This window comes from Galleria mellonella, unplaced genomic scaffold (genome assembly GCF_026898425.1).
Source record: "Galleria mellonella isolate WM207_F2 unplaced genomic scaffold, CSIRO_AGI_GalMel_v1 utg146, whole genome shotgun sequence".
Classification (NCBI taxonomy): Eukaryota; Metazoa; Arthropoda; class Insecta; order Lepidoptera; family Pyralidae; genus Galleria; species Galleria mellonella.
The window spans coordinates 7031080-7057706 of record NW_026441999.1 but is presented as its reverse complement, the minus strand read 5'-3'; the positions used below and the strand labels follow the sequence as shown (position 1 = coordinate 7057706).

The following is a 26627-nucleotide window of genomic DNA, read 5'->3' as shown; positions in this document are numbered from 1 at the left end:
TTCTAAAACGAATAACCAGTGACATCATTGAATGGTAAACCCATTCGACCAAGATATTTGTGTAATGTCCTTCTATTGAATTGTTTAAACTTCTCTCTACGTCAATTTCGTGCAGGAAGACCTGGTTTAAATTTAACCGATGTCCAAGTAGTTAGGTGATATTCGCTTACAGTTGTTTTCAGAATTACTCATATTTGGTCCTTCACGCCGGATTAAAGTGCAAACGTGAATATTATTGAAACAAGCATCCTCCACTCCTTGTTCGGAATTACTACTAAATGTGTAACAGGGTATATTTTAAAACCCAACTAGGTAAGGATAAAAAAAATAGTAAATTGGATTGCAGCAAGTCAATCAACAACGTAAAATGTTCATAGCACGGTTATATAGAAATTGAAAGAGTAAAGGAAGAACTAGGATTTACACGTTTGTTGTAAAGTTTTAAACAGTCATAAAACACTGTGGCATTTATTGAATTTATATGTTTTACTAAATCTGTGGTAAATATTGAGAAGCGTGCATTAAATTATGGTAGAAAAAGTGCGGGAACATAAAGGTAAAAATAAAAATCGAAAATGTACAAATAAATGTTTATTGGGGAGTTATAAATAAGAGGGATAATTAAAGCGAACAGCACGTTAACATAATATAAAACATCCCTCGGCAGATCTGATCGTCGAAAATCTCGTATTTGATTTCAATGATATTATTTAAAATACTCGCACTTACTTTCACAGCATTTATTGTTGAATTTGAAATAATTAAAATTGGAATGAATGAACGATATTTATATCGTTCCAGTTCTAATTCGTTCATTTCATTCGTTCGATGTATCTGTTTGTTGTTTATTACTCTGAGCGCTATATTGTTTCAGTACCTGGTTAGAATTTTATGTATAAGATTAATAGGAATGTGTTTAAAATTTAATAATAATTTATTACACTATAAATATATGGATATTTGATAGAGAAATAAATTTTTTCACATCATATTTTTTACTTTCGAGTCACAGATACAGTGTAAAAACGAGAAGTAATCTTGCTAGATTAATATAGTTTCAAATATTCCAATTTCAAAATTCTAAATTAATTCCAAAATCGATAGGATTGATCTATATACGACCTATATACAGAGTAAAACAAAATCTTTCATTGAAAGGGATCTTACACTAGCAAAACTGTACATTTTCAAGATTTCAGCAAAAGTAGTTCGTAAAATTACAAAACAAAAAATGGAGGCCTAACTAACACGATTCATTCAAATTGAGGTCTCGAGTTTGGGAAACTCAAAATTTATCTCATTTTGTAATTATGGATTCATAAAATTCTTATCCCATTACGTTCTATATCTATAGGACTTTTTTTTTAAAAACGGAACACACGAGGACGCAGCTCACTCGATGGTAAGTGACTGAAACGGAGATAATACTTTTAATATGTAACGAGAGGATTTCAGAATGGAAAACTACAGAAAAGATGTGGAGACAGACATTAGCAAAATGTATTTGAATGTAAAAACAATATGTCAAAAAAATATATAAATTTCGAATGACAATAAGAATATAAAAATGTAGCAAAGAGTTCGCTACAGTGACCACCGCCAACTATGATCACGCGCAACACCAGAGGCATTGCAGATGTGATTACATTCTAAAATTTACGTGTCTTTACAAATTTAGACACCAGCTGTATATCTGATAATGTAAGTAGCAAGTATTTTAAATAATATAGTAAAATCAATATAACGTTCTATTAAGAAACCACAACATTGTGTATAACATCGAGAATTATTCGTATCATCTCGTTGCAATTATTTACAAAACGTGTTCATAGCAATTTTGTAAACATTGCCAACTGTGAGCAAACTTCTTATTAATATATTTATATAAATAATGTGATGTTTCATTTCAAATTATAATCTCATAAAACATATATTCTGTTATATATATAACAGTCTATGTATAAACTTAGTTCTTTGAAAATTAGACTAAGTTGTCCTCACTAACATTGATTTCTGCTTGAATGGGAATTCAACATGTCCAGTGCTGCCAACAATTTGAAATTTTATAATATCAGGTCACATATAACGTCAAAAATATTTAACTATTAGTTTACAACATACGGTATTACAATTAATCTGTTAGTTCCAATTAAATAAAGACGTATTTCTTTCTTAAATTCCGGGAAAAACTCCTATGTGTTGGCAACACTGAATTAGACTATACTATGATGGGTATAAACAAATCGTAAACAATTTTGTGCATAATAAAAACAGATTTGACAGCGTTAACAAACTAACAGTGTCAATAAAATAAAACTGTTTTTAATAATCTCTCCATAGTAATATTATATATATAAAAATGGCATACAGATATATAAACGAAAGAAATACGCACGAATTAGTTTACAGGTTCGAGTGTTCGGAGATCAAGCGTTTTGGCGCGCTCCACAGATTAAAAAATAAATATAATTCATAACCTCCACGATAACATTCCGTTGCCATTTAAAAAAAAAAATTAAATACATTTAAAATTAATAACTATACTAATAATATTATACAATTGACTATGATCTAAATTGGAATATTTTGTAATATTTACAAAAAATACACGAAGCGAATCTATTATTGATAATAAACACTATGTTAACTAATTAATTATTAACACATAGATATAATTGTCTTTTTTTTTTAAAAAAACCAAAAGTGTTATTCACTTTTGATTCGCACCACATTATAATAAAAGATCACAATTATTTGGTTGTGGATATTTGTATAAATATTTAATTTACGTATAAAGAAATGCATCCGGCTGAAGTGTTTGTTCGAAGAACACTCCAACGTCAAAAATAAAACGTTCCTTTTTTATTTTTAACAGCATAGTAGACAATTTTGTTATTTATATCTCTATAAATCAAAGTATTAATACAATACCTTATAAATAGATCGATATATTTTTATTTTGCATTTATTTTCGACATCGAGTTATGGGCCCCTTAAATACAAAAGAACTAGACAGAGTCTAATAATACGTTAAATCGTGTAATTCCATAATTTATTGGCGCAAATAAGTTCTTTTCTCGTTAAACAATATTATGTATTCACAATTAATGATTTATAAAAGAATTATATTCAAAAACAAAGCGATTAGTGCGACAAGTCGATTCGACAATCAAGCCATCAAACTCTATGGTCTCATGGTCTATGGTTACATAACGAATAGACCACAGAGTTGTATATGTAACCATAAACAAGTAATCGATTAAGCCTGTCTTTATTTTTAATAATAAAATCTAAGAAGGTGATGGTAAGCATACGGTCCGCCTAGTAAGTGAGTACTGCAACGCAAATCGACAAGTTGCTATCAGCAGTCTTGTGACATGAAATACACCCACAGAGTTACAGAAGTTAGTGATTTATACATATATGGAGTATCGGTAAATCGATAATTATAATACCATCACTAGAGAGTTGCCAAGTCGACTTGTCGTTTATTAAAAACGGCCCTCTAGACATGTGGCAAGCGAATTTATCGATGGAATCGATATCTAACGAGTTCGTAGGATAGAATGAGATAGCAACGTCGGATGTCTCATTTCAACTCATAATATACGTTGACATTATACGTCATCCGCCATCTTGTGTTGGCGGCCATTTTGATAACATTACAATATTGTATTATCACGAGAACAGAACAATATTGTGTGTAACAAAATTTAAAGAAAATTGATTAGAAGGAATTGATTCTAATCCAGCTCTTAACATTTGATCTAAACAAATTAATAAACATTGCAAGTTAAATAAAAGTTTGTAAAAAAGCCTATGCATTTGGTTGTTAAGTTAAATATGACATGAGAGTAAACTGTCTTTGTATTACCATAAAATGGGGCACTGTGCACACCTTATACAAGCAGATTGAATATAATTATTCAGGTCTCATTTATTTATATACTATATGATTTTATATTTATAACTATCATAATAAATTTTAAGATATATCAATAGAGACATATTTGCGTTCTTTCAGAACTGTTTTCATTATAAATTTTAATTATTAAGTTAATTTGTTATTATGGCTTAAATTGATAAACAATATTAGAGGGTTGGTTAATATTGGTCACACACATGACCGGAAATGATAATGCCGGTAGGAGAACGTTCGCCACGAAAGATCCGTTCATCCGACCCAATAATTTGATAAAATTAATTCCAACTCTTGGTGATTCGACACGGTGACTCAACTACCCCGATGTCGCAGGCTGAATTTGATTCATTTTCATCCCTTAAAAAGGTCTATTTGACATTTTATTAAATGTGCTTTTGATTATCGTTGATTGATCATTACTAGAGTAACGTCAAGTCACTCCACATTGGCTTAGTGTATGTTTAAAATTATTGTCCATGGGAGGAGGGAGGCAATTCCCTTGTAAAATGCACATATTTTTATAAAAAAAAAAAATGCATGGGTCATAATCATAAAAAAAAATAACATAACTTTGATGGTGTATGTGTCTAATATCACAATTCTGTTTAAAATTTACGAAATACTGGCCAACAAGTGAACTAACGTAGGAACTAATGTGGTATCACTACCCTTTCTAGTGGTCACATGGGGTATTTACATTTCAATAAGCTATAAGATTTTAATGAATGCTACCACATTGAAGGTGTTTAGTGAAATATCATATGTAACTATTTAACTGACCCTTTGAACATTGGTCTGCTCTCTACCGCCACCTAGCGGATTAATTCTTTCTTTTTCACATTGTTAGGGAGGCAAACGAGCAGACGGTCCACCTGATGGAAAGCAGCTACCGTTGCCTATGAACACCTGCAACACGAGAGGAGTTGCTGGCCTTTAAATATCTGTAGGCACGTTTATTTAAATACCCCATATTGTATTGTAAAAGGAAAACTGAAGACGGAAGCTCATTCCACAACCTAGAACGAGGTAAAAATGAACGGGACGCACGGATAGTAAGTGTGCCATGCACTCAAGAAATGAGAGTGAACTGCAGCTATATGGCGAGAGGTACAGTATTGTTTCTTTTATACTACTTAGAATGGCAAACAAGCTGACGGCCCACCTGATGGAAAGTGGTAACCGTGGCCTACAGACATTAACAGTACCATGGACATAACAGAGTATACTGTTTAGCCCATGATACCCCCCATGCGTTGCCATTCCTGAGGACTCAGGTGTTATTCCTTTGTACCAGTAATTAGGCAAGCATCCCTCTTAAAATACCCACAAACAACTAGCAACCCACCGACCCCCTGAAGGGAGGCTTATGTTCAGCAGTGAACCATTTAAAGCAGATATGATGATGAATGTAAATTTAATCAATTTAGCGATGGAGATCTGATGAACTATTATGGAGAATCTGGTTAAACCTGGAGATGGTTAACCCTTCTTTGCATAATGGTGGAAATTCTTATCATAACATTGAATGTCCAAAAATTATATAAAAGAACAAGTTAATTTTAAGTTGATCGTGTCTGGATACCTTTTTATTGTCTATTGAAGAAAAAAAAAATCATAGCTGTCAAATTTATTTTTTTAACCATTTTTCCTTTAATATACATATATATTGGACTTACAATATCTGTATATTGGATAAATAAAAAAATCAATAAATATATGTTATCCAATATATAAAATATAATTTAGCACCCGATTGAAATTAATACAGATATCTGACCGATATGGGCGTATCGAAATTGGTGTCACCAAAGGTCATCAGATGACCTTTTAGCGCTATCAATGTTGAGAGAAAACCAATATATAAATGTCGAAGCATGCCTAATCTGGTATGTTGATTATTCTGGGAATCTCCCGGATATTAGGATAGATTTCGAGGAATAAAATCAAAGTTATAAGTTAACTATGGATTAAGGTACGCGTTTTGTGTCGAGTTTAAAGCAACGTATAGAGGCAGTTCGCGCTTGCCAATCCGGCAGACTGACCTATAAATTAATAATTAGCAATCACTTCGCTATAGATTGCTTCCGATTGCTAGATGCACTTTTCTCGACGAACAGCGCCATTAGCAATTTACTAACAATAAAACATCATAGTAATTTTAGTTTCGTAATTGCTCTGCAGAGGCAGCAACGACGTTTATTGCTGATCCCTCATCAATCGCGGTTAAGTAAAACAAAACTTGTCGAAAATCAAAATTGACGCCAATTATTTACCGAAAACCAATTGAAAGACATAATCGGCCTGTGGATTTGTCATAAAAAAAAAAATCAAATACCTAATTCTTATCATCCGTCTATTGCTACCGAATTAATTTATATTTACATTATATGGAATTATAACTGATTTATTAAAATATTGCTTTTGATTAATGCATAATTCATTAAATACGCAATTACATTAAATGTCATTTTTTTTAAGCGTAATGTGTTGTCACACTATCACTATTTATAAAAAGAAATCTCCATTATTCACAACGCATGGTCACCGTGGCCATACATTGCGCGCGTCCATCCTATTCGTAACGGATGGATGATTAAGTCCGCAGTTCTGGCGTGGTATGGTCACCTTAGTAGGAGGCTTCGTGTCCCGCCAAAATATAGAGATCGTTGCCATCGTCGCCGGATAGTGTGTTGTTTTGTAAAATATGAGATTCCAAGACAACCACTCTGAAAAATAAAACACAAATGTGTTAATGAAAAATTGTTTATAGTTCATTTAGAGTAAAATTTATATCTACAAACGAGTTTTAGGATAAATATAAAATATATACTAAATGGCAATAATACGATGCGAAAGGTGTTATTTAAAATAACGTAAAAAAAATTACATTTTTTTATACCACAACGGTACTAAACAAACCGTCCACTACAGCCCGTCTGATGATAAACGGTCACTGTAGCCTGTGGACGCTGGCAACACTACAACTAACACGTCACGTGCACGTTGCCAACCCTAAAGAAACCTTTAATGAAGAACCCCATACTGTAATCTCTAGGGAAAACCTCAGCAGAGAGCTCATCCTACAGCCTGAGCGTTTGCAGAAGAAAATTTCTTTGGACCACTAAATTGAAATTTAAATAATAAGAATTATTACTGGTACAAGTACAACAATGTCATGTTCGTGGCGTGATACTTAAATCACAAAAACTATTTAATTTCCTGTGAGAAGGCGAGGGATGGACAGCAATGTCCCAATGAAAACATCTCTAAAAGCTTAACTGTCGACAAAGTTTGTCAAATACTGGTGAAACCCCCCTTTAAGGAGGAGGCTGCAGTGGACAGTTAAAAGCTGATATGATGACGATGTTGAATTACTTATTCTATCTATTACTTATTATTAAATCCATTTATTGATTTTTTTTCATCAAATCAATTTATCAATCATGGTTTGGTTTGATCATTTGGAGAGGATGGATGAAAGAAGAATTATAAAAGAGATTTATCGAGCAAGAATGAATGGAGATGTCGGTAGGGACCGCCCTAGATGGATGTATGTTAACCAAATAGACGACGTGCTGAAGAAGGGCCAAATTAAAAGTACCCGTAACCGGCGAGCGTGTATAAAAAGATTGATGAATGTGGAGGAAGCGAAAGAGGTTTGTTTGAATTGAAGCATTTGGCGTTCCATTGTTTTTGCCTACCCTAATGGGAAACAGGCGTGACAGATATGTATGTATATATGTATTTATTGATCTATTATATGTTTGTTAGTGTTGTGACTGTGTGCGGTGTGCGGTGTTGTATGTACAGCAGGCGTACTTGTCGCTGCCCAGCAGGCGGTAGGCTCGCGAGCGGTCGGCGATCTCCTGCGTGACGGCGGCGCTGCGCAGCGAGCGGCCCTGCACGCCGTGCCGGTGGAACGCCAGCACCGAGTCCGCCAGGCACACTGCCGCAACACATCGTATCATCATCACCATTATACAAGCGAAAAACAAATATAAATGACATATTAACCAGCTTATGAAAACACGACAATAATTATATTTATTACACTAAAATTGTACTAATTTCCATATCAATCCGACGCGAAGGACCAGGTCCTTAGAGCCGGATCAACTTAATAGTTTCCTTCTTCTTCTGAAAAGCTTTATATTCATCAATCGTAAAATTGTATTGTATTGTAAAAATCTTTATTGTACATAAGTCAGATTAAATACTAGTAAATGAATTTCCTCTTCGTTCATTTAAGTTTCCTCTTGTCGGTGCAACCAATTCATGCATCTTCTTCTAGCTAGTTCTATCCCAGGTCATATCCTTGACCTCCCTATACGTCATGATACCTGATGTTTCTTTTATCTGTCCCATGTAGTTATTCCTCGGTTTTCCTCTTTACCCCTCAATTTTTCCTTCTACTATGCTCTTAAAAAATCATCATGTCGTATAAGGTGACCCAGCAATAATTTCCTCAAAGAAGAAATTTCTGAGTTTGCGGTAATCACGTACCATCAGATGAGTCTTTTTTTAATGGGTAAAAATGTCATGGTAAACCCGCCTGGGCTATCAGTATTCACTGGCGGAGTACCAGTGAGAAATGATAGGTGAGGATGAAAAGGCAGATCAGTTAGCCTATCATGACGAATTTAACGATAAATTAGTCACGATAGTTTCCAGGGGGAATCGTGTGGAGGTCAACCTGATAGCGTTCATTGATAGCAACGGGAACTAACCTCCTCATTACTAACAATACCTTCCCCCCTCCATCAGGTGAGTCGTATGACTAGTTACCAACGTTGCATAAAATAAGAAGCACTCACGTATGCTGTCGATGTTGAAGTCGAACTGTATCCTGGAGAGCAGCTTGTGCCGCCGCTTGTCGTCGTCGTGCCGCCAGCGCGCCTCCAGGCTGGGCGGTAGCGCTGGGATTATGTCCACCACATTCTCGTGGCATACCAGCACCTGGCCGACAATAATTTATTTATTTATTTATTTAAAGGAACACCAACAGCATATTGCATTATAACATATAGGTATAACAAACATTAAATACAATACAATATTAATGCACACGCCTGTTATAGGTATTCACAGCATTCACTTTAACATAGTTATACAGTATAAAATGAATTTTAAGGGATTAAATCTATACTTATAATAAATCTGTAGAGAGGTCAATTCTGTACATGAAATATATTTCCAAAATAACTATCAGCGGGTGATTAGTGATCGATACTGATGCCAAAAATGCAATCGGTAAAATTTTTGTCTGTCTGTCTGTATGTTCGTTATAGAAACAATAACTACACGACGGATTTTAACGAAACTTGGTACAATTATTCTTCATACTCTTGGGCAGTTTATAGTATACTTTTCATCATACTAAAATTACATATACAAACGAATAAATATATATAAATAACAAATATACTTACACATATATGACATATACTATATTACACATGAAATTGAGAATAATATAAAGTACTCACTGCTCGGGTAAAGTAAAAGAGTGAGCATGAACTTTTTTTTTTTAAAGACATAATAACATATGTACGCTATGTACATATCTATATGGAACTAACCGCATCCTTGTTGAGCTGGTGGACGGCGCGAAGCGTGTGTAACCTTTCGTTGCCAACACTGCTGCCGCCAGAGGTCGATAGCTCCAGCTCATCAGAATGAAACCACGTCGCGCCTGCAATACATTTAAGTACATCTTATCAATGATTCAATCTGATAAACTGATAGAGTCATAGGTTTTTTTTTAATTGATGAAAATTGAATAGCTATCGGGATACGCTGGCGGGGCACCAGTGAAGGATGATAGGTGAGGATGAAGCAGGTCAGTTAACCTATCGTTTTCAATTCATCAAAAATTAACCACGGCAGTTTCCAGGGGGAACCGCGTGGAGGTCGACCTGATAGGGTGTATTGCTAGCAATGGGTCAATTAGACCCCATTACTAACAATCCCTTTCCCCCCTGGCAGAAGTCATAGGGTGTTAAGTACGCCTTTTCAGGTACACCCTTATTTTTAAAAACTAAAAACTTCACAGACTTATTATATTTATTACACTGTTTTTTGAATAAGCAAAAATACAATAAAAACAATAGAGAATACCATCTTACATTATATAGATAGAGTGTCTCCATACAAATGCTTCAAGAAAAATGGGTCAACTTCTTCATACAATTTTCCATAATAAATAGTTAGGAGTGATTCCTTTATAACTTGTATATTTATTTTGTCTTATAAATTCTGCATCTTTTTAATGAGCAAAAACCTATTTTATTTATTAAATAATTAAATACAAATACGTCAAGATAAATTGTATGCGTAAGTATATAGAACAACTGGTACGACATCACAACCTTCAAGAAAAGAGTATATTCCTTTTTAAAAGGCCTGCAGCACACCTGCAATGGCGTTAGTGTTGTAGGTGATCACGGGCGGCGGTAGTCACTTACCATCAGGTGAGGCGCATGCTCATTTGCCCCCTGTGTTGTAAAAAAAATTGATAAAAAACAAATCAGCTAATTTGATAATTAGCTGACAAAAATTTGACCTGTTTTTGAAGGTCGATGCTCTATCTATATAATCTAAGCACGCCATCTATCGTCGCAAGTGCAAATAATTGATGTGAGCATACATACCCGAGTTGATGTTGAGCAAGTTCAGCCTGAGCGGCTTGTTGTTGACGCCCACGCACAGCAGCGGGTACTCCAGCTCCGGCGTGATGATCAGCTCGAACACCAGCAGCGGAGACGGCAGCGAACACTCGATGTTCTGCGAACGATTTGGTATGAACGTCGATTTGGAAATCTTTTATAAGCCTCGACTATTAGTTTGCAGATTACCAGTAATAAAAAAATAAAAAATAAACACTAAAACGAAACCAAAATAATTAATTTTGCTGGTTGCTGGAGCCGCCTCAGCTGTTGCTATATATGTACAGCTCCAGCGAGATGTACCTATACAGCGCTGATTTTCAAGCGGCCCCTTAACTCTTTTCCTTTAGCATGCGTGCCGGTCGCCAATAGAGATAAAATATAATAATAAATATAAGATATCAGCTATCAGCAATAAAACTGCCCTGTTCTTGTTAATGGGTGAAGATGGAATAGGAACACCGCCTGATTAATATGAACTGGCGGGCAACAGGGTGAAAGCAGGACAATTAGCATACTATGACGATTTCAAGAATCAACCACGATGGTTTCCAGGTAAACCGCGTGGAGGTCGACCTGATATTATACCTTACAATATACTCTATATAACAATGGGTTAACAATGGGACTGCTCAGACCCCTTTTACTAACAATCCCTTTCTCCAAACCACGTTTTTGTATCGATTGTATATGCACTCGCATCACGTTTTTTCAAAGAATAGACAGAGAATAATACTGTTTTTTTTTTTATATATATGTATACATAGTATTAAGTACACAGATAGAGAAGACATCTCTATCTATATGCCACACTGATATTATAAATGTGAAAATTTAAAAAATCAGACAGGCTGTACGCATATTTGCCACCTTTGTGGTATAAAGAATCCTAATCTCAATGAAATTTAATACATGGGTAGGTTATATTCTATATTAACACAATTGATGTATTATATACTGATTCGATCAGGCAAAGCTGCTGGCAAAATCTAGTATTTTTTCTTTTTTTTTATACAACTTAAAATGCCAAACATGCTGACGGCCCACCTGATGGAAAGTGGTAACTGTTGCCTATAGACATAAGCAGTACCATGGACATAACAGAGTATACTGTTTCGCCCATGATACCCCCCATGCGTTGCCATTCCTGAGGACTCAGATGTTATTCCTCTGTACCCTATAAATTCACTCCATATCCCATCCTTCAAACCGAAACCAAAGTATGTATAAATCACCTTGAGCAGCATGAATTTTCGCAGCGGATCGTACCACTGCATCAAAAAGAGTCCAGCCGGCGTCGCGCCGCACAGGTACTTGTAACCGTTGTACGGGTTCCGGGCGACCGCACAGCGGATGCAGCCTGCAATGAAATTAGACAACATAAAGAAAGGCCATTTTCATCGGCCATGTCATCATTCATCATCACTGTTAATTTCAAGTGATCATGTATGTACTAACTAAAATAATAAAATTATATATTATATATATAATTTATATATATAATATAATTTATATATATAAACTACACAATGTACATGAGAGATATTTAAAAAAAAAATACAAGGGGTCTAAATAAGACTAATACATGCGAAAATATTCTTTTTTTTTTTATATACAATTTAGAATGGCAAACAAGCTGACGGCCCACCTGATGGAAAGTGGTAACCGTCGCCTATAGACATGAGCAGTAGTACCATGGACATAACAGAGTATACTGTCTCACCCATGATACCTCCCATGTGTTGCTATTCCTGAGGACTCGGGTGCTATTCCTCTGTACCCAGTAAATTCACGCCATATCCTTTCAAACCGAAACACAGCCATGCAAACACAACTGCTTCACGGTAGAAACACGAATAGGACAGAGGTACTCAAGCAATCGACTTATGTACAAAGTCTCCCTCTGGCAATAAATTAATTAATCCTATTAAAACATCTCTAAAGCCTAACTGCTGTTGCCAATCCGCCTGCCAAGCGTGGTAACTACTGCCCCCCTTCCCAAGGGGAGGCTAATGTTCAGTATATATATATATATATATATATATATATATATATATATATATATATATATATATATATATTGCTCATACTTTTTAGACAACGACGATGTTACCAACCTCTGGTGTCAGGTACCCTAGTGGTGAGCGCGAACCTGCGAGGCAGGAGCCGTGGCGGAAGCACCCTCAACGATTTTCCACCTCGAGCGCTGCCAATCAGCGCCAGCAACTCGTGCCGGTACAACGATGGGGTTTTGCCTACGTAGAATACAAACAAAATTATATGTATTATATATTTTTTATACCATGAAAGTGGCGGACACCCATACAGCCTATGGACGCCTGCATCACTAGAAGATCTGTCACATGAGAATCTTTAATACACACTTTTTGAAGAATCTCATACTGTAGTCTACGGGGAACGAAGTCTAAGAAAGATACGTATGAACATGGACGGTTAGACAGAGAAAGACCTAAAAAGAGACGGAGGAACTGTGTGATAGATGACTTATTTTTACAGCACGAATGTGGAAAACAAGCATATGGCTTGTCCGAAGATAAAGGGTCACAACACAACTGCAACACTAGGGGTGTCACATGCACGTTACCTTATGTTTTTTTTTTTGGGACGGCGACTTACAAACCTACTTAGTACAACGTGTACGGTGTTATGTCCGCCATATGTACATAAAATTATACTGTGATTTAAAGTTTAAATAAATAAATATGATCTCACCTGAGAGGGACATGAGCACATCTTTGATGACGTGCATCCATATGGTCCGCCGCGGACACAGCTGGTCCATCGCGGTTTCGTGCAGCTCGTTCAAATTTAACGTGTAGATACCCTCCTCCGCACCTGTTCAAATATAATTACATTTGTTACTTTCTTAAAATTAAATAGCTGAATGGACTTGAATGAAATTTGGTACATGGATAAATTACATCCTAATACATTGAATAGTATTATGATTATATCAGGCGAAAGAATAAGAATTCAGGCGCCACTTTAACTTAAATAAATTGAATATTGGTCTTATTCAATCTATGTTAGCTGAAATTTTAACTTAAACCAGAAATTTTTTAACATCTCTGTAAATTATTGATGCCCATTAATTCTTCTCTTTCCGCGTCTAGGGAAAGTAGATAAAGTTTTGTTTGAGAAATCAGTTCAGGATACGATAGGACTGATATATCTGAAGAAGGTAAAAGCCCTTAAAATAATATAAAAAAAAAATTATTATATTAGGCTTTAACTGTCCACTGCTGGACATAAGCCTTCCCCTTGATGGATTTTACCAATAGTTGTCACGCTTGGCACGCGGATTGGCTACCGCAGTTAGGCTTTAGTGATGTTTTAATAGGAACGCCGCTGCCCATCCTTCGACATCCCTTAGTCGTCTCTTACGATACCTATGGATAAGGAAGGGGCGGCTGGACTACTCTATGGCGGGACCACACGGCCAAATAAAGTGATAAAAATATATCTAATAAACAATTTTTATTCAAATAAACTTAATAATACGCAATTTTGAATAGTCATTTTTTTTATAAACTACCGCCCAGTTCGTAATGCAATTTCATCTGAGAACAACAGCCTAACAACACAGCTGTAGCTTTTTTTCTTCAAATAAAAGTTAAATTTACAAGAAAAAAAAAACTATGAATGGATAAAATAACTATCACAAACTTCGTATAGATAAAAAGAAACAAAATAACAAACTACAAAGCTACAATTAACCACAGTATTCTTAAACAGACCGATCCTAGTAGAAGCACCCGTTCACGAGTATGACGGATGAGCAAGCCATCGTTGTGTTTAATCATATTATTGGGAGCCCAACGACCTGGTCTACCATGTCGCTATCACAATACTTTACATACTGCTTTAGGCGGGCGAAAGTGTTAGATAAAGCTAGTGAGTTACATATTTACCTATAAGTATATGCTGATCCCTCGTATCCGGATGGATCCATGACGCTGTGCAGTTTATCCTGAGTGGGCATCCGTTGAACACCTGTTATACATAACCACTATTAGGCAACTTTTACACCTTTTTCTTGACCCTTCTTTGCATAATGGTGGAAATTTCCATCATAACATTGAATGCCCAAAAATTATAGAAAAGAACAACTTCACTTTAAGTTGATCGTGTCTGGTCCCTTTTTAATGTCCATTGCAGAAAAAAAACATAGCTGTCAAATTTATTTTTTTAACCATTTTTCCTTTAATTTTGAACATGAATTATATCACCTTGATTTATTTCACCAATAAAAAAAAATCATGCAAAGAAGGGTTAAATGACCGAATGAATGAATGAAAACTCTTTATTGTTCCCTTCAAAGAATGATACAGATTATAAAGATTAATTGATAATCTTAGATCCCTTCCCACCCAATAGACACTAAGGAGGGGGGGGGGGATTGTTAGTAATGAGGATCTGACAACCCCACTGCTAGCTATCATGTCGACCTCCACGCGGTTTTCTTTTAAAATCATCTTGGTTAATTCTTTTTGAATTCGTCACGATGGGCCAACCGACGTGCTTTCATCCTCACCTATCATTACTCACTGGTGCCCCGCCAGCGTAAATCGGTAGTGCAAAAGGGGTTACCATTCCATTACCACCCATTGAAAAAAAATACACTTAATTAATATTTAATTACATCAATTTAATAATTATATAATTAAGTATTCATTTTATTTGTGTACATATTGTTAAAGAGCCTAAGCAAGATAAAGAGACAACAATGGGCGGCCTTATCGCTAAATGGTCAATTTAAATTCGTAATAGAGAGATAAGCATATATAGCATAATGCATGAAACTAACTATATAATAGTCTTAAAGACTATTATATAGTTAGTTTCATGCATTACAGAAATTAATGAAATTTATTTATTAAAAGTAATTTTTTATTTGAAATTTGAAATCAAACAAAATCTGTTTGTTTCGAAAACAATTAATTAATTAATTAATAATGAAATTACTAGACTCTATCAGGTATACTTCTACGTAATTTCCCTTGAAAAATTTACTTATTTCTCGGTTTGCCCAATAGTTGACTGGTAGAAAACACTGTCCGGTGTTAGTAAGTGCTTTATATTATTCTCAATTTCGTGTAACATATAGTATACGTCATATATGTGTAAGTATATTTGTTGTTTATATATATTTGTTCGTTTATATATGTAATTTTAGTATGTATGTATATGAATAATTAGTAGTACTGCATTCGAGTATTCTGCCACTTCCCTACGATTGACTGGGAGAGAATGCTTTTAGCATTAAGTCCGCCATGTACACCTATTTGTACTAATAAATAATATAAATATACTATCGGCCTGTTCTATACTGTACATTGCTAGTAATAAGGTTGTCAGATCCTCATCACTAACAATCTCCCTCCCGATAATTATCGGTTGCAGTCGAGCGGCCCAGTTACCTTGGAGAAGCAGGCCCCCATGTGGACTTTAGGCGTGGGCGGCAGGCCGTTGGGCGCGGGCCGCGGGGGCGTGTGCGTCCGGCGCGGCCGCGAGCGCCGCGGGGGCACCGGCGGCACGGAGGGTGCGGCCGGTGCCGGGGACGCCGTGCTGCCGGACACTGCGGACACGCCGGTGCACAATGAATAAACAAATAAATAAAAATATTTTTTATTCAAGTACACACAATAAGCATTCTTGAGTATGACTACTTAAAAATATAATGTAAGATAATATTAGTAACATATAATGTAATATATTTTTTTTATGAATCTACCGCCCAATTCGAAATGCAATTTTAGCTGAGAAGAACGGGCAAGACACAAAGAACAAAGCACACATTCTCACTACAATTGTATTTAGACTACAAATAATTTTATAATACTACTGGGTGTTGAAGTGTGGTCCCGGCATAGAATGGTCCCCCTCTTACTTTCCCAGGTGGTGTGTGATAACTATGATCAGCTATTAATTTTTTTATGCAACTTAGAATAGCAAACAAGCTGACGGTCCATCTGATGGAAAGTTGTAACCGTCGCCTATAAACATGAGCAGACATAACAGAGTATACTGTTTCGCCCATGATACTCCCCAAGCGGTTTCATTCCTGAAGACTAAGGTGTTATTCCTCTGTACCCTGTAACTTCACTACCATATCCCGCCCTTCAAACTAAAACACAGCCATGCCAACACAACTGCTTCACGGTAAAAACACGAATGGGCCAGAGGTGGCCAAGCAAACGACTTTTATACAAAGTCGCTTTGTAATTACAGACTATTAGCCGACTTGACAAACATTGTTTTATTCCACATCTGATCCATTTTTTCTTATATATTTTATTTATGTTTAAAAACTGTCCTATTTATTAATTTACTAGCGACCCGCCCCGGCTTTGCACGGGTGAAATGCTAAAAAATATGTTTATTTACAACATCACATTAGAAACCTCTAAAATTATCAGTGTTCCTCTACAATATTATGCATGTATTATACATATAAACCTTCCTCTTGAATCGCTCTATCTAGTAAAAGAAACCGCTTCAAAATCCGTTGCGTAGTTTCAAAGATCTAAGCATATATAGGGACAGACAGACGGGAAGAGACTTTGTTTTATACTATGTAGTAGTTATTGTATGTATATCAATAATTAGTAGTACCGCATTCGTGTATTCTGACACTTCCCTATGGTTGACTGGGAGAGAATGCTTTTAGCATTAAGTCCGCCATGTACACATATTGGAATGGAAATTCAAAAATAAAGATAAAAGGATGAGTTTCTAAAATCATAGCTATCTTATGTATATGTCTATATTTTCTTTAAGTCTGAAACAGTTTTGAAGATTATTTTTGGAGTAATTAGTATTTAGATCCTATACTATTTTTAGAAAATATGATTGTAGTCAGTAGTTTATAATGTAATAAATCTTTAAATTTGTACTAATGAATAAATAAATAAATAAATAATATGCTTTTATACATTCACTTGTAAAATATATATTATACTTAACCTTGCTGGTTACACTGAGTCATAGATTGTTTCATTTGCTCTTCTAACACAATTGTTTGTTATAGTAATATTTATGTATTTATTTAATATATTATGTGTATGTTTATATTTAGTCTAATTTATGTTCATAATATATGAATATATTAGGTATTGCTTTATATTTCTTCAATTTAATAATGCATGCCTACGTATTTCTCGTTCGCCCAATGGCTGACTGGTAGAGAACACCGTCTGGTGTTAAGTACGCTATATATATGTACATAGTTTCACTGTGCATTAAAGTTGAAATAAATAAATATTTTTATTTTTTTTTCTTTATACAACTTAGAATGGCAAACAAGCTGACGGCCCACCTGATGGAAAGTGGTAACCGTCGCCTATACACATGAGCAGTACCATGGACATAACAGAACACACTGTCTCCCTCTGTAAAAATGTACACAGGCAGACTTATCGCTTAAGGGGATTTCTTGCAGTCAACCTTGAGAACTCGAAAGGAGACAGCGTCTATAGGGTTTGTATATAAAGCATAACATATATGGTAAAAAAAATACGATACATAATAAATTATATTATTAATAGCTATATAGTTATCTTAGTTCTCTCTGAACTTAATTAAAAAAAAAATCATTGTAATCGGTTGTGTGAGTTCACAGAAGAACATTAACGAATTTTGTAACAAGAGATTACCAAAAAAATATGAATTAACTTTCTAATACACAAAGCAAGAAATATATTTGAATAGAGGCATTTGGCACTAAGTTCCCTCTGTTTACCCCACAAAAAACGTGAGGTAAATACGTAACAAAAATTACCTATATAGAAAATAATCCTTACCTTTACTATCCACCTTCGCTTTATCCCTTTGGCTGTCCGACAAACTCCTTTGCCGTTGGCTAACTCTGATCTCTTCATCGGTCAGCTCCTTCTCCCTGCCATTTTCGTCGACCATATTAAATATTTCGTCGACAGAATTCGTCTTTCGTTTCGCAGCGTCTAATTCGCACTGGCAAAACTGATTCAAATCGATGCCGGCCGTAATCGAATCGGAGTTATGCCGATTATGCCTTTTCCTGTGCTCGTACGCCTTATCCGCCATATTTAGACTCATGTCAATTTTCCTGCACAAATCGTCATCGGACGTTCCGTTTTCCAATTTAGAATCGTCGGCTATCCTCAATCGATTAGCTATTTGCAACGCTCTAAAATTCGACACGGATATCTTTTGTTTTTTACAATTGTCACAGTAAACGATGCCGGAGTCCACGTTCTGGTTCGGACAATTCCTATAGTAGTTCAGTATATCCCCGTTCGAGTTGCACGCATCGCATGAGCATTTTTTCACTGATCTCTGCAGATCGCTCAGTGTGTTGTCGTCCCTTATCTCCGGTTTCGGGCATAGGCCACACTCGCAATTGGCGTTTCTAATCTGTGGCGATTCTACTATCACATCGTTCGATTGATCTACATACATAATGTCCGTCTCGCCCATTTTCCTACACAGAGGATCGTCGATTGAGACTCTGGATGCGCCGATTGGACTCTGAAAGTTCGACGCTAGACTCTGGTAGATATTTGTGGTGGAATTATTTAGATAGTTCTGCTTTAATTGCATACACTGCGATAAATGTTGGTCGTGTACGGAGAGGCCGGAGTTCGCGCTCGCCATTGCTGCCGTGTCGGCGGTTAACGGCAGTGTTGCCCTGTTCGAAATTGAAAAATTACTATTTTGGTAGTTTTTGGGAGAAAGCGTGAGGTGCGGTTAGGTGAAGCTTTCAGGGTTGTGCTGTTAGACACAAAGTTTTGTAATTAATAATATTTTATGGCAAGCATTTCGTTGTTTGTTAAATAACAAGTGGTGCTGGTGGGTTTTAAACGTAACTTAAATATTAAACGGTAGTTTTTATATTTATCTTTAAATGATGTTTAAAAATTGATGCATTTTATAAATATTTTTATCATCCATGCATCATGCCGTATTATGTGAGTTTTGCATAGGGAATATGTAAAATATTTTTTACATAAATGTATTTATTTACATAAATTGTGAATGAATAGATTATAATTTATTTTTTGTGTTATAAAAAGCTATATATACACATTAAAGTTCGGAATAAAATAAATAGATTACATTATATATATATTTATTACCATTTCTGTGTTTTTTACGAAGCTCTTTTTTTAAAATACGTACCCAATGCTACATTACTAAAAGCTCTTTGGCTAAAAGGTGTAACTACAAAATTCTAAAAATAATATCTACCAAATAATATATATACCTAATATATTTATTCCGAACCATTACCTCTTTTAATGTAATTAATTTAAAATACAGCATAAAAGTAAATATATATGTAGGTAATAAGTAGAAATGACACTCATATTTTTTTTTTAAATATCGCAAAGGTGGAGGACATACGTGCAGCTTGACTGATGGTTAAACGGTCGCTGTAGCTTATTTCTGAATGTGGCAACACCGACAAAAAGTACCTTACCTCTATTCAGAGCACACACATGTTGGGAGAGTTGTCACAAAATTATTTGCATTTAATACATAAAACTTTAGGTCATTACGCGACTAAAGCAAGACACGAATGAGCGAGACGCACGCCGCTGTGTACGACAAACACCACATTGATAAATAGATAGGTAAACTGTTTGTCTGTTTGTTTATTCCTTGTTATTATGTTACTAATGTTATCGGCAACGCGCGCGTAATACCCCTGGTATTGCAGGCGTTCATTGGCTACGGAAACCGATTACCATCAGGTGGGCCGTATGCTTGTTTGCCACCTCAGTGGTATAAAAAAAAAGTGGTATAAAAAAAAAGTATCATGGGCGAAACAGTATACTCTGTTATGTGCATGGTACTGCTCATGTCTATAAGCGACGGTTACCACTTTCCATCAGGTGGGCCGTCAGCTTGTTTGCCATTATAAGTTGTATAAAAAAAGAACAAACGAGAGTCTCGTTTCTACCTAACTTAATTATTCTTATAAATATGTAATAAATTTAAAACTTATTTCGATACATGTAAAATATCTAATAACATATTTTTATATTTAAAAAATAAATACATACACAGTAACATTCCCATACAAATTCTACACATACAAATACTAAACTACACACATACATATACGAAATACAATGTTTCCATGCATTTTACAACTTCCTTTCTTTACCTGAGCATTAATTCTTCGTCAATATATTGCAAGAGGCTCCTAAAACAAATGAGACAACATACAGACATGTGCTGGCACACTGCACGCCGATTTACACTTTAAGTGTATGACAATATGGTCTAGAATTACAAAAAAAAAAAGCAATATTTGGTGCTATCAAACGAAATTTCACATTTCAAAGGTGCAAATTGATCATGGGGAATATTTGTTTAGAATGAATGGCATTTTTTTTATTCCACTTCCCAAACTAAAATGCTAGGTGGAAAAGAGTCTAACAGCGGCATTGAGCGCCTACAATCGATTTTATTTTAATATTTGGCTGTTTACATGTAACCAATTTTTTTTTTCAAAATAAATATTTCTATCTATCTATCATGTCTATAGGCGACGGTTACCACTTTCCATCAGGTGGGCCGTCAGCTTGTTTGCCATTCTAAGTTATATATAAAAAAAGTTGTCGTTGTTCACCACAACGGGGACAGTCGACAAATGTCTCTGACTACCCCACCAAGGTTTACAGCCGTGAGAATATTTAACGATTTATTTTATTAGGGTTTAATTAAAAACATACTTTTTTAAGTCGGTTGAAAAAGCTACTTCAAGCACCTTTTTTATATTATTACTTAAAATAAAATATGGAAAATATCACTCATTAGCTGCTGTCCCCAATAACACGGTATATGCCAATTTAACGAAAATGTAATTTTAGACCATATTTCTGTAATAAAATAGTCGTATAAGCTTTCTGTAGCAGACAGAATTCGATTCTGCGTCACTTTTTTAAATATTCATGTGAACACACCTTATTAAGTTTTACTTAAAAGTTGCCCAAATAATATTCAAATAATAAATTTAAGAAAACGTATAATAAGCCAAACATATATGAAAATTACAGCACATAAATACATGCACAAGAGGTACATAACACTTCTTTTTTAAACGTGGTAACTATGCTATATTTGTGCATTCATTTCACACTCATATAAATATTTAAAATGCCATACACACTGATATGCGGTTTTTGTCAAAATAAATAATTAACAGTTCAGGAACCGAACTTATTTTATAATAACCATAAACAAAATAAAAATAAGAAAAACCTATATATAATAAATACAATATAAATAAATAAATATATACTTTAAGAATAATAGAACATATTATTCTATACAAAAATAAGCAACTTAATTTGTTGAGATGACAAAGAGAATTACGAAGCATACACACCAAAAAAAAATACAGTCGAATTGAAAACCATGTTTTTGAAGTCTATTAATAAAAAAGCTCGATCAAAATTTTCATTGTGAAACATAAAAAAAAAAACATAGAAACTACATAAATAATAATAATAAATTAATTTTAAAATCGTAGACAAATACAAACATATTATTTAAAGAGACAAAATAACCAGCATATTGCGAAATATATACATATAAAAACCTCCACCCAGATAACACACGGTAAAAATTTAGAAAAATGTAATCACATCTTGTAAAAAGCTAAAAAATTTCAAATGTTTCCTCTTCAACGGTGTTAGAACAAAACCTAAGCGTCCGAAAATAATGTTAAACGCAATGTAACAAAAAAAAAAATCCAATTAAAAATTATATTTTCCAAAAATACCTCAGAGTCATTCTCATAATATCATCACCCGTGATCACCCGACACCACTTGCTATAACATAATAGATACGAAATAAAATATAAAAAGTAAATAAATAAATGTTAAAAAGCGTTTAAATATGATTTATGAAAATTTTGTCAGTTACTCACTTTTCGCTCGAGGGCATGGTGTCGGTGGATAGGTCTTGTGATAGGGGATTGTGTTTCGGACAACTCATGAGAGAGGCTACGCTCCAGTCTTCGCTCGTCTGTCTGTGGTAACCTGAACACCATACGATAAGTTATAAATAAAGAGAAAGAGTACCAGAAATATCTAGAGTCACTCATGCATATATAAAGACATTATGAAAATAGATGGGGCAAGAAATGTATGTTAGGATAAAGGCCTTTAGCATTTGGTTTTCTTTTTACAATCTGTCTATTTTCAGGGACTTGACGTGAAGAAGATGGAAACGTGAAGAAGGAGAATCTATAGGGCGATGTCTCTATTCTATGGAGGGTATTTCTGTCGTAATGGTGCAAAGGATTTGGTGGGAAGACAGATCTTTGAGTAATCTGGAGAAAGTTGTGAAAAGAAGGAGAACACGACTAGGGGATATATACCGGTCCTGCGCAGTGTATCCCCGTCGCAGCGGTCAGGGACCAAGTCATCGTCTGCGTCCAGGTCGATGATGGGCGAGTCGTCGTACACACCTGACCGACGGCGACATACACCTCGCTCTGGAACATACATACATACAAATTGTTATTACGCTACAAACTAAATAAAAAAAGACTATTAGAGAAGGCTTTTAATACAAAGAAAATAAAAAAAAAAACAGAGATCTTAGATTATATAGATAGAGCATCGAGTCTCAAAAACGTGTCAACTTTTTGTCAGCTAACTGATAAGTTAGCCGACTCTTTTTTTTTATTAGTGTCGTGTATATGCATACAATGTATCTTGACGCATCTATATTTAATTATTTAATAAATAAAAAAAGTTTTTACGCAGTTTTTAAAAAAGGCGCAGAATTTATAAGACAAAATAAATATAGTAGTTACAAAGGAATCACTCGTAACTATTTATCATACAAAATTGTATGAAAAAGTTGACTCTCACTTTTCTCGAAGCATTTGTATGGGGACACTTTTTTTTAATGTATGATAATGGAATGATAACTCCACCTGCGGTAACGGTAAACGCTGACAGGGCACCAGTGAGGAATGATACATGAGAATGGAAAAAGCAGGTCAGTTAGCCCATCGTGATGAATATACTTGGAATTCAGCAGGATAGTTTCCAGGGCGGACCACGGGGAAGTTGTCCTGTCAGGGTATGTTGTTAGCAATAGGAGTAGCAATCCGCATTATTATTATTCAACACTGACAACGTCATAATATATCATTCAATATCAGAATATCAGCGCTATAGCAATTAAATTGCTGCAGCACATGCTGAGTGGTGACCACGTTGGCAATAATAAATGTAAAGTTTTTTCTTTTTTAATTCATAATTTATGTAATTTTTTGTTGTTGTCAATAAATGTTTTCTTCCTTTCTTTCTTCTTCTTTCAATTTATACCCACCACAAATTTATTACATTTTTTTTTTACACAATACACTTTAAGCCAATACAACCAAGCCAACTTGACCAACACATCATTATGTTGGTCAAGTTATCCAAACATTATTATTATTATTAGGACTGCGTGAGTTTGCGAGGCTCGTGCTGAAAATCAGCGCTGCAGTGTCCCTGACACTATAGCATAATGCTGAGCACGTACTTCATTTTGTAGGTATTGCGACGCACGCGCACACATACATTCCTTTTTAAAAGAGCGGTAGCACACCTGCAATGCCGCTGGTGTTGTGGGTGATCATGGGCGGCGGTAGTCACTTACCATCAGGTGAGCCGCATGCTCGTTTGCCCCCTGTGTTGTAAAAAAAAAAAAAATTTTTGATGAATTCATTTTATTTTTCCTTTTTAATTTTATATTCTTTATATATGTATTGTGTGTTATTTCTTTTTTATAATTGTTAATATATGAATTGTTTTTAACCCCTGTGTGAGTGTTGTCGAATATTTCTGTAAAATAAAGTTTCTTTCTTTCTTTCTTTCATTAGTAACAACCCGTTCCTCCTGGAGGCACTGTATGTATGTAACGTAATGACGAGACTAAGAACTCAGGCGCAGTACCGGCGGGCGGCGCTGCGGTGGCTGCGGTGGCTGCGGTGGCTGCGGTGGCTGCGGTGGCTGCGGTGGCTGCGGTGGCTGCGGTGGCTGCGGTGGCTGCGGTGGCTGCGGTGGCTGCGGTGGCTGCGGTGGCTGCGGGCGCGGCGGGCGGCTGCAGGCTGCGCGGCCGCGGCGCCGGCGCCTCGCACACCACGCGCCGCGCACGCCCCGTGTGCCGCGACGCGATCCGCTGCGGCACTGTACTCTCCGCCTATTGCCAACAATTATACTACTTAGAATGGCAAACGAGCTGACGGCCCACCTCATAGAAAGTGGTAACCGTCGCCTATACACATGAGCAGTGCCATGGACATAACAGAGTACACTGTCTCGCCAATGATACTCCCCATGCGTTGGCATTACTGAGGACTCAGGTACCTCTGTACCCTGTAAATTCACGCCATATCGCACCCCTCAAACCGAAACACAGCCATGCAAACACAACTGCTTCACGGTAGAAACACGAATGGAACAGAGGTACTCAAGCAATCGACTTTTGTACAAAATCTCCCTCTGTCCCTTCAATAATGCGCCAAATATATAATCAACGAGTGCTTGTCCGGCTCGAAGTACCATGGTCCTTCGAGCCGGACAAGCACTACATTTTAAGTATTACTATTATTAAAATATACACACAATACAGATATCTAACTGAAGCCGCTTTTATGAGGAGAAAAATGTACTTGTCATGTAAAATGCGATCAGTTCCATATAAAAAAAAATATTTATTTATCCTTCCTTTATTAACCATATTATAAAAAAAGTTAATAGATTATCACAATTATATCACATGGCGATCGTCCGTACAAGTAATACAAGATATACCACTCACCCCGTCGTCGTCCTCCTGGCTGACACTGTGACTAGGTGGGTTGGAATACTTGTGAAGCAGCTCGATCGCTAACCGCTTGCTCATGTCTTGTTGGAAGAACGCGTGCTGTTAATATGACAATACAAATTAATTACTATTAACTTACTTATTAAATTAGTTTTTTTACTTTACTTATTAAATTTATTATTAATACTATTTGTAGGGTACTCACACTATCTATACACAAACAAACACTCCGCACTAAGGTTTATTAGTAATGGGGTCTAACAACACCATTGGGAGAGCAAAAGGGTTATTAGTAATAATAATAATAATTGTTTATTTTTTTATACAACTTAGAATGGCAAAGAAGCTGACGGCCCACCTGATGGAAAATGGTAACCGTCGCCTAGACTTGAGCAGTATCATGGACATAACAGTATACTGTTTCGCCCATGATACCCCCCCATGCGTTGCCATTCCTGAGGACTCAGGTGTTATTCCTCTGTACTCAGTAAATTCACGCCATATACGTATTTAATCAGACAACACAAGGTCCATTTTATTAGTCAGAATTTACTTAACCTATTTGTAAATGAGCGGTCATGACACTTATACATTGATAACCCCATCCAATATATTAGGATGAAATAGTCCATTTTACCAGCAATTCTGACTAATGGGAACTAAAGCCCTACTGTTAGCAATCTAACAGCCCCATTGCAGGAGAAAAAGAATTATTAGTAATGGGAACTAAAACCCTACTGCTAGCAATACTAGGTCAACCTCCATGTAGTACGTCCTGGAAGCCATCGTGGTTAATTCCAGATGAATTTGTCATAACAGGTTAACTAACCTGTTGTCATCCTCACCTATCACCATTCACCGAAGTTCCATCAGCGTACATCGATAGCGCAAACGGGATAACCATCACATTTTCAATCCATTAAAAAAAAAACAGCCTCATTGCTAGCAATATATCCTTATTAAGTCGAATTCCAGTAGTTGCCACGATAGCAGGCGGGATGGCAACCGCAGTTAAGCTTTGATAATGTTTTAAGAGGGACGCTGTCGCCCATCCTATCATTCGTGACAACTACTGGCAAAATCCCCCAAAAGGAAGAGGCCTATGTACATCAGTGGACAGTAATGACAGATATCATCAAGTCGACTTCTGACCTCTCCTGAACTTTCAATAATTCCCTATGAATTCCAACGAGG

The 26627-nt window shown here is 35.7% G+C and overlaps 1 protein-coding gene across 4 annotated transcripts in view; it reads right to left on the bottom strand.

Moving 5' to 3' along the window:
* Positions 1 to 576: 576 nt before the first annotated feature.
* LOC113523164 (mitogen-activated protein kinase kinase kinase kinase 5) overlaps positions 577 to 26627 on the bottom strand; it is a 58917-nt gene continuing 32866 nt past the window's right edge. The window contains exons 7-24 of one of the 4 annotated variants that reach the window (XM_052891821.1): positions 25428 to 25532; positions 24560 to 24806; positions 22984 to 23100; positions 22531 to 22642; positions 22382 to 22432; positions 20759 to 20797; positions 18411 to 19276; positions 16029 to 16186; positions 14520 to 14601; positions 13321 to 13443; positions 12705 to 12842; positions 11823 to 11947; positions 10573 to 10705; positions 9502 to 9614; positions 8737 to 8878; positions 7742 to 7868; positions 6548 to 6648; positions 577 to 4828 (exon numbers count right to left, since the gene is read on the bottom strand). In XM_052891821.1, coding sequence (XP_052747781.1) covers positions 6549 to 6648; positions 7742 to 7868; positions 8737 to 8878; positions 9502 to 9614; positions 10573 to 10705; positions 11823 to 11947; positions 12705 to 12842; positions 13321 to 13443; positions 14520 to 14601; positions 16029 to 16186; positions 18411 to 19276; positions 20759 to 20797; positions 22382 to 22432; positions 22531 to 22642; positions 22984 to 23100; positions 24560 to 24806; positions 25428 to 25532 — 2778 coding nt within the window. In that variant the 3' untranslated portion in view covers positions 577 to 4828; position 6548. Of the gene's footprint in view, positions 6649 to 7741; positions 7869 to 8736; positions 8879 to 9501; positions 9615 to 10572; positions 10706 to 11822; positions 11948 to 12704; positions 12843 to 13320; positions 13444 to 14519; positions 14602 to 16028; positions 16187 to 18410; positions 19277 to 20758; positions 20798 to 22381; positions 22433 to 22530; positions 22643 to 22983; positions 23101 to 24559; positions 24807 to 25427; positions 25533 to 26627 lie in introns of all 4 variants that reach the window. The other 3 variants (XM_052891820.1, XM_052891822.1, XM_052891823.1) reach the window with 3 other exon arrangements.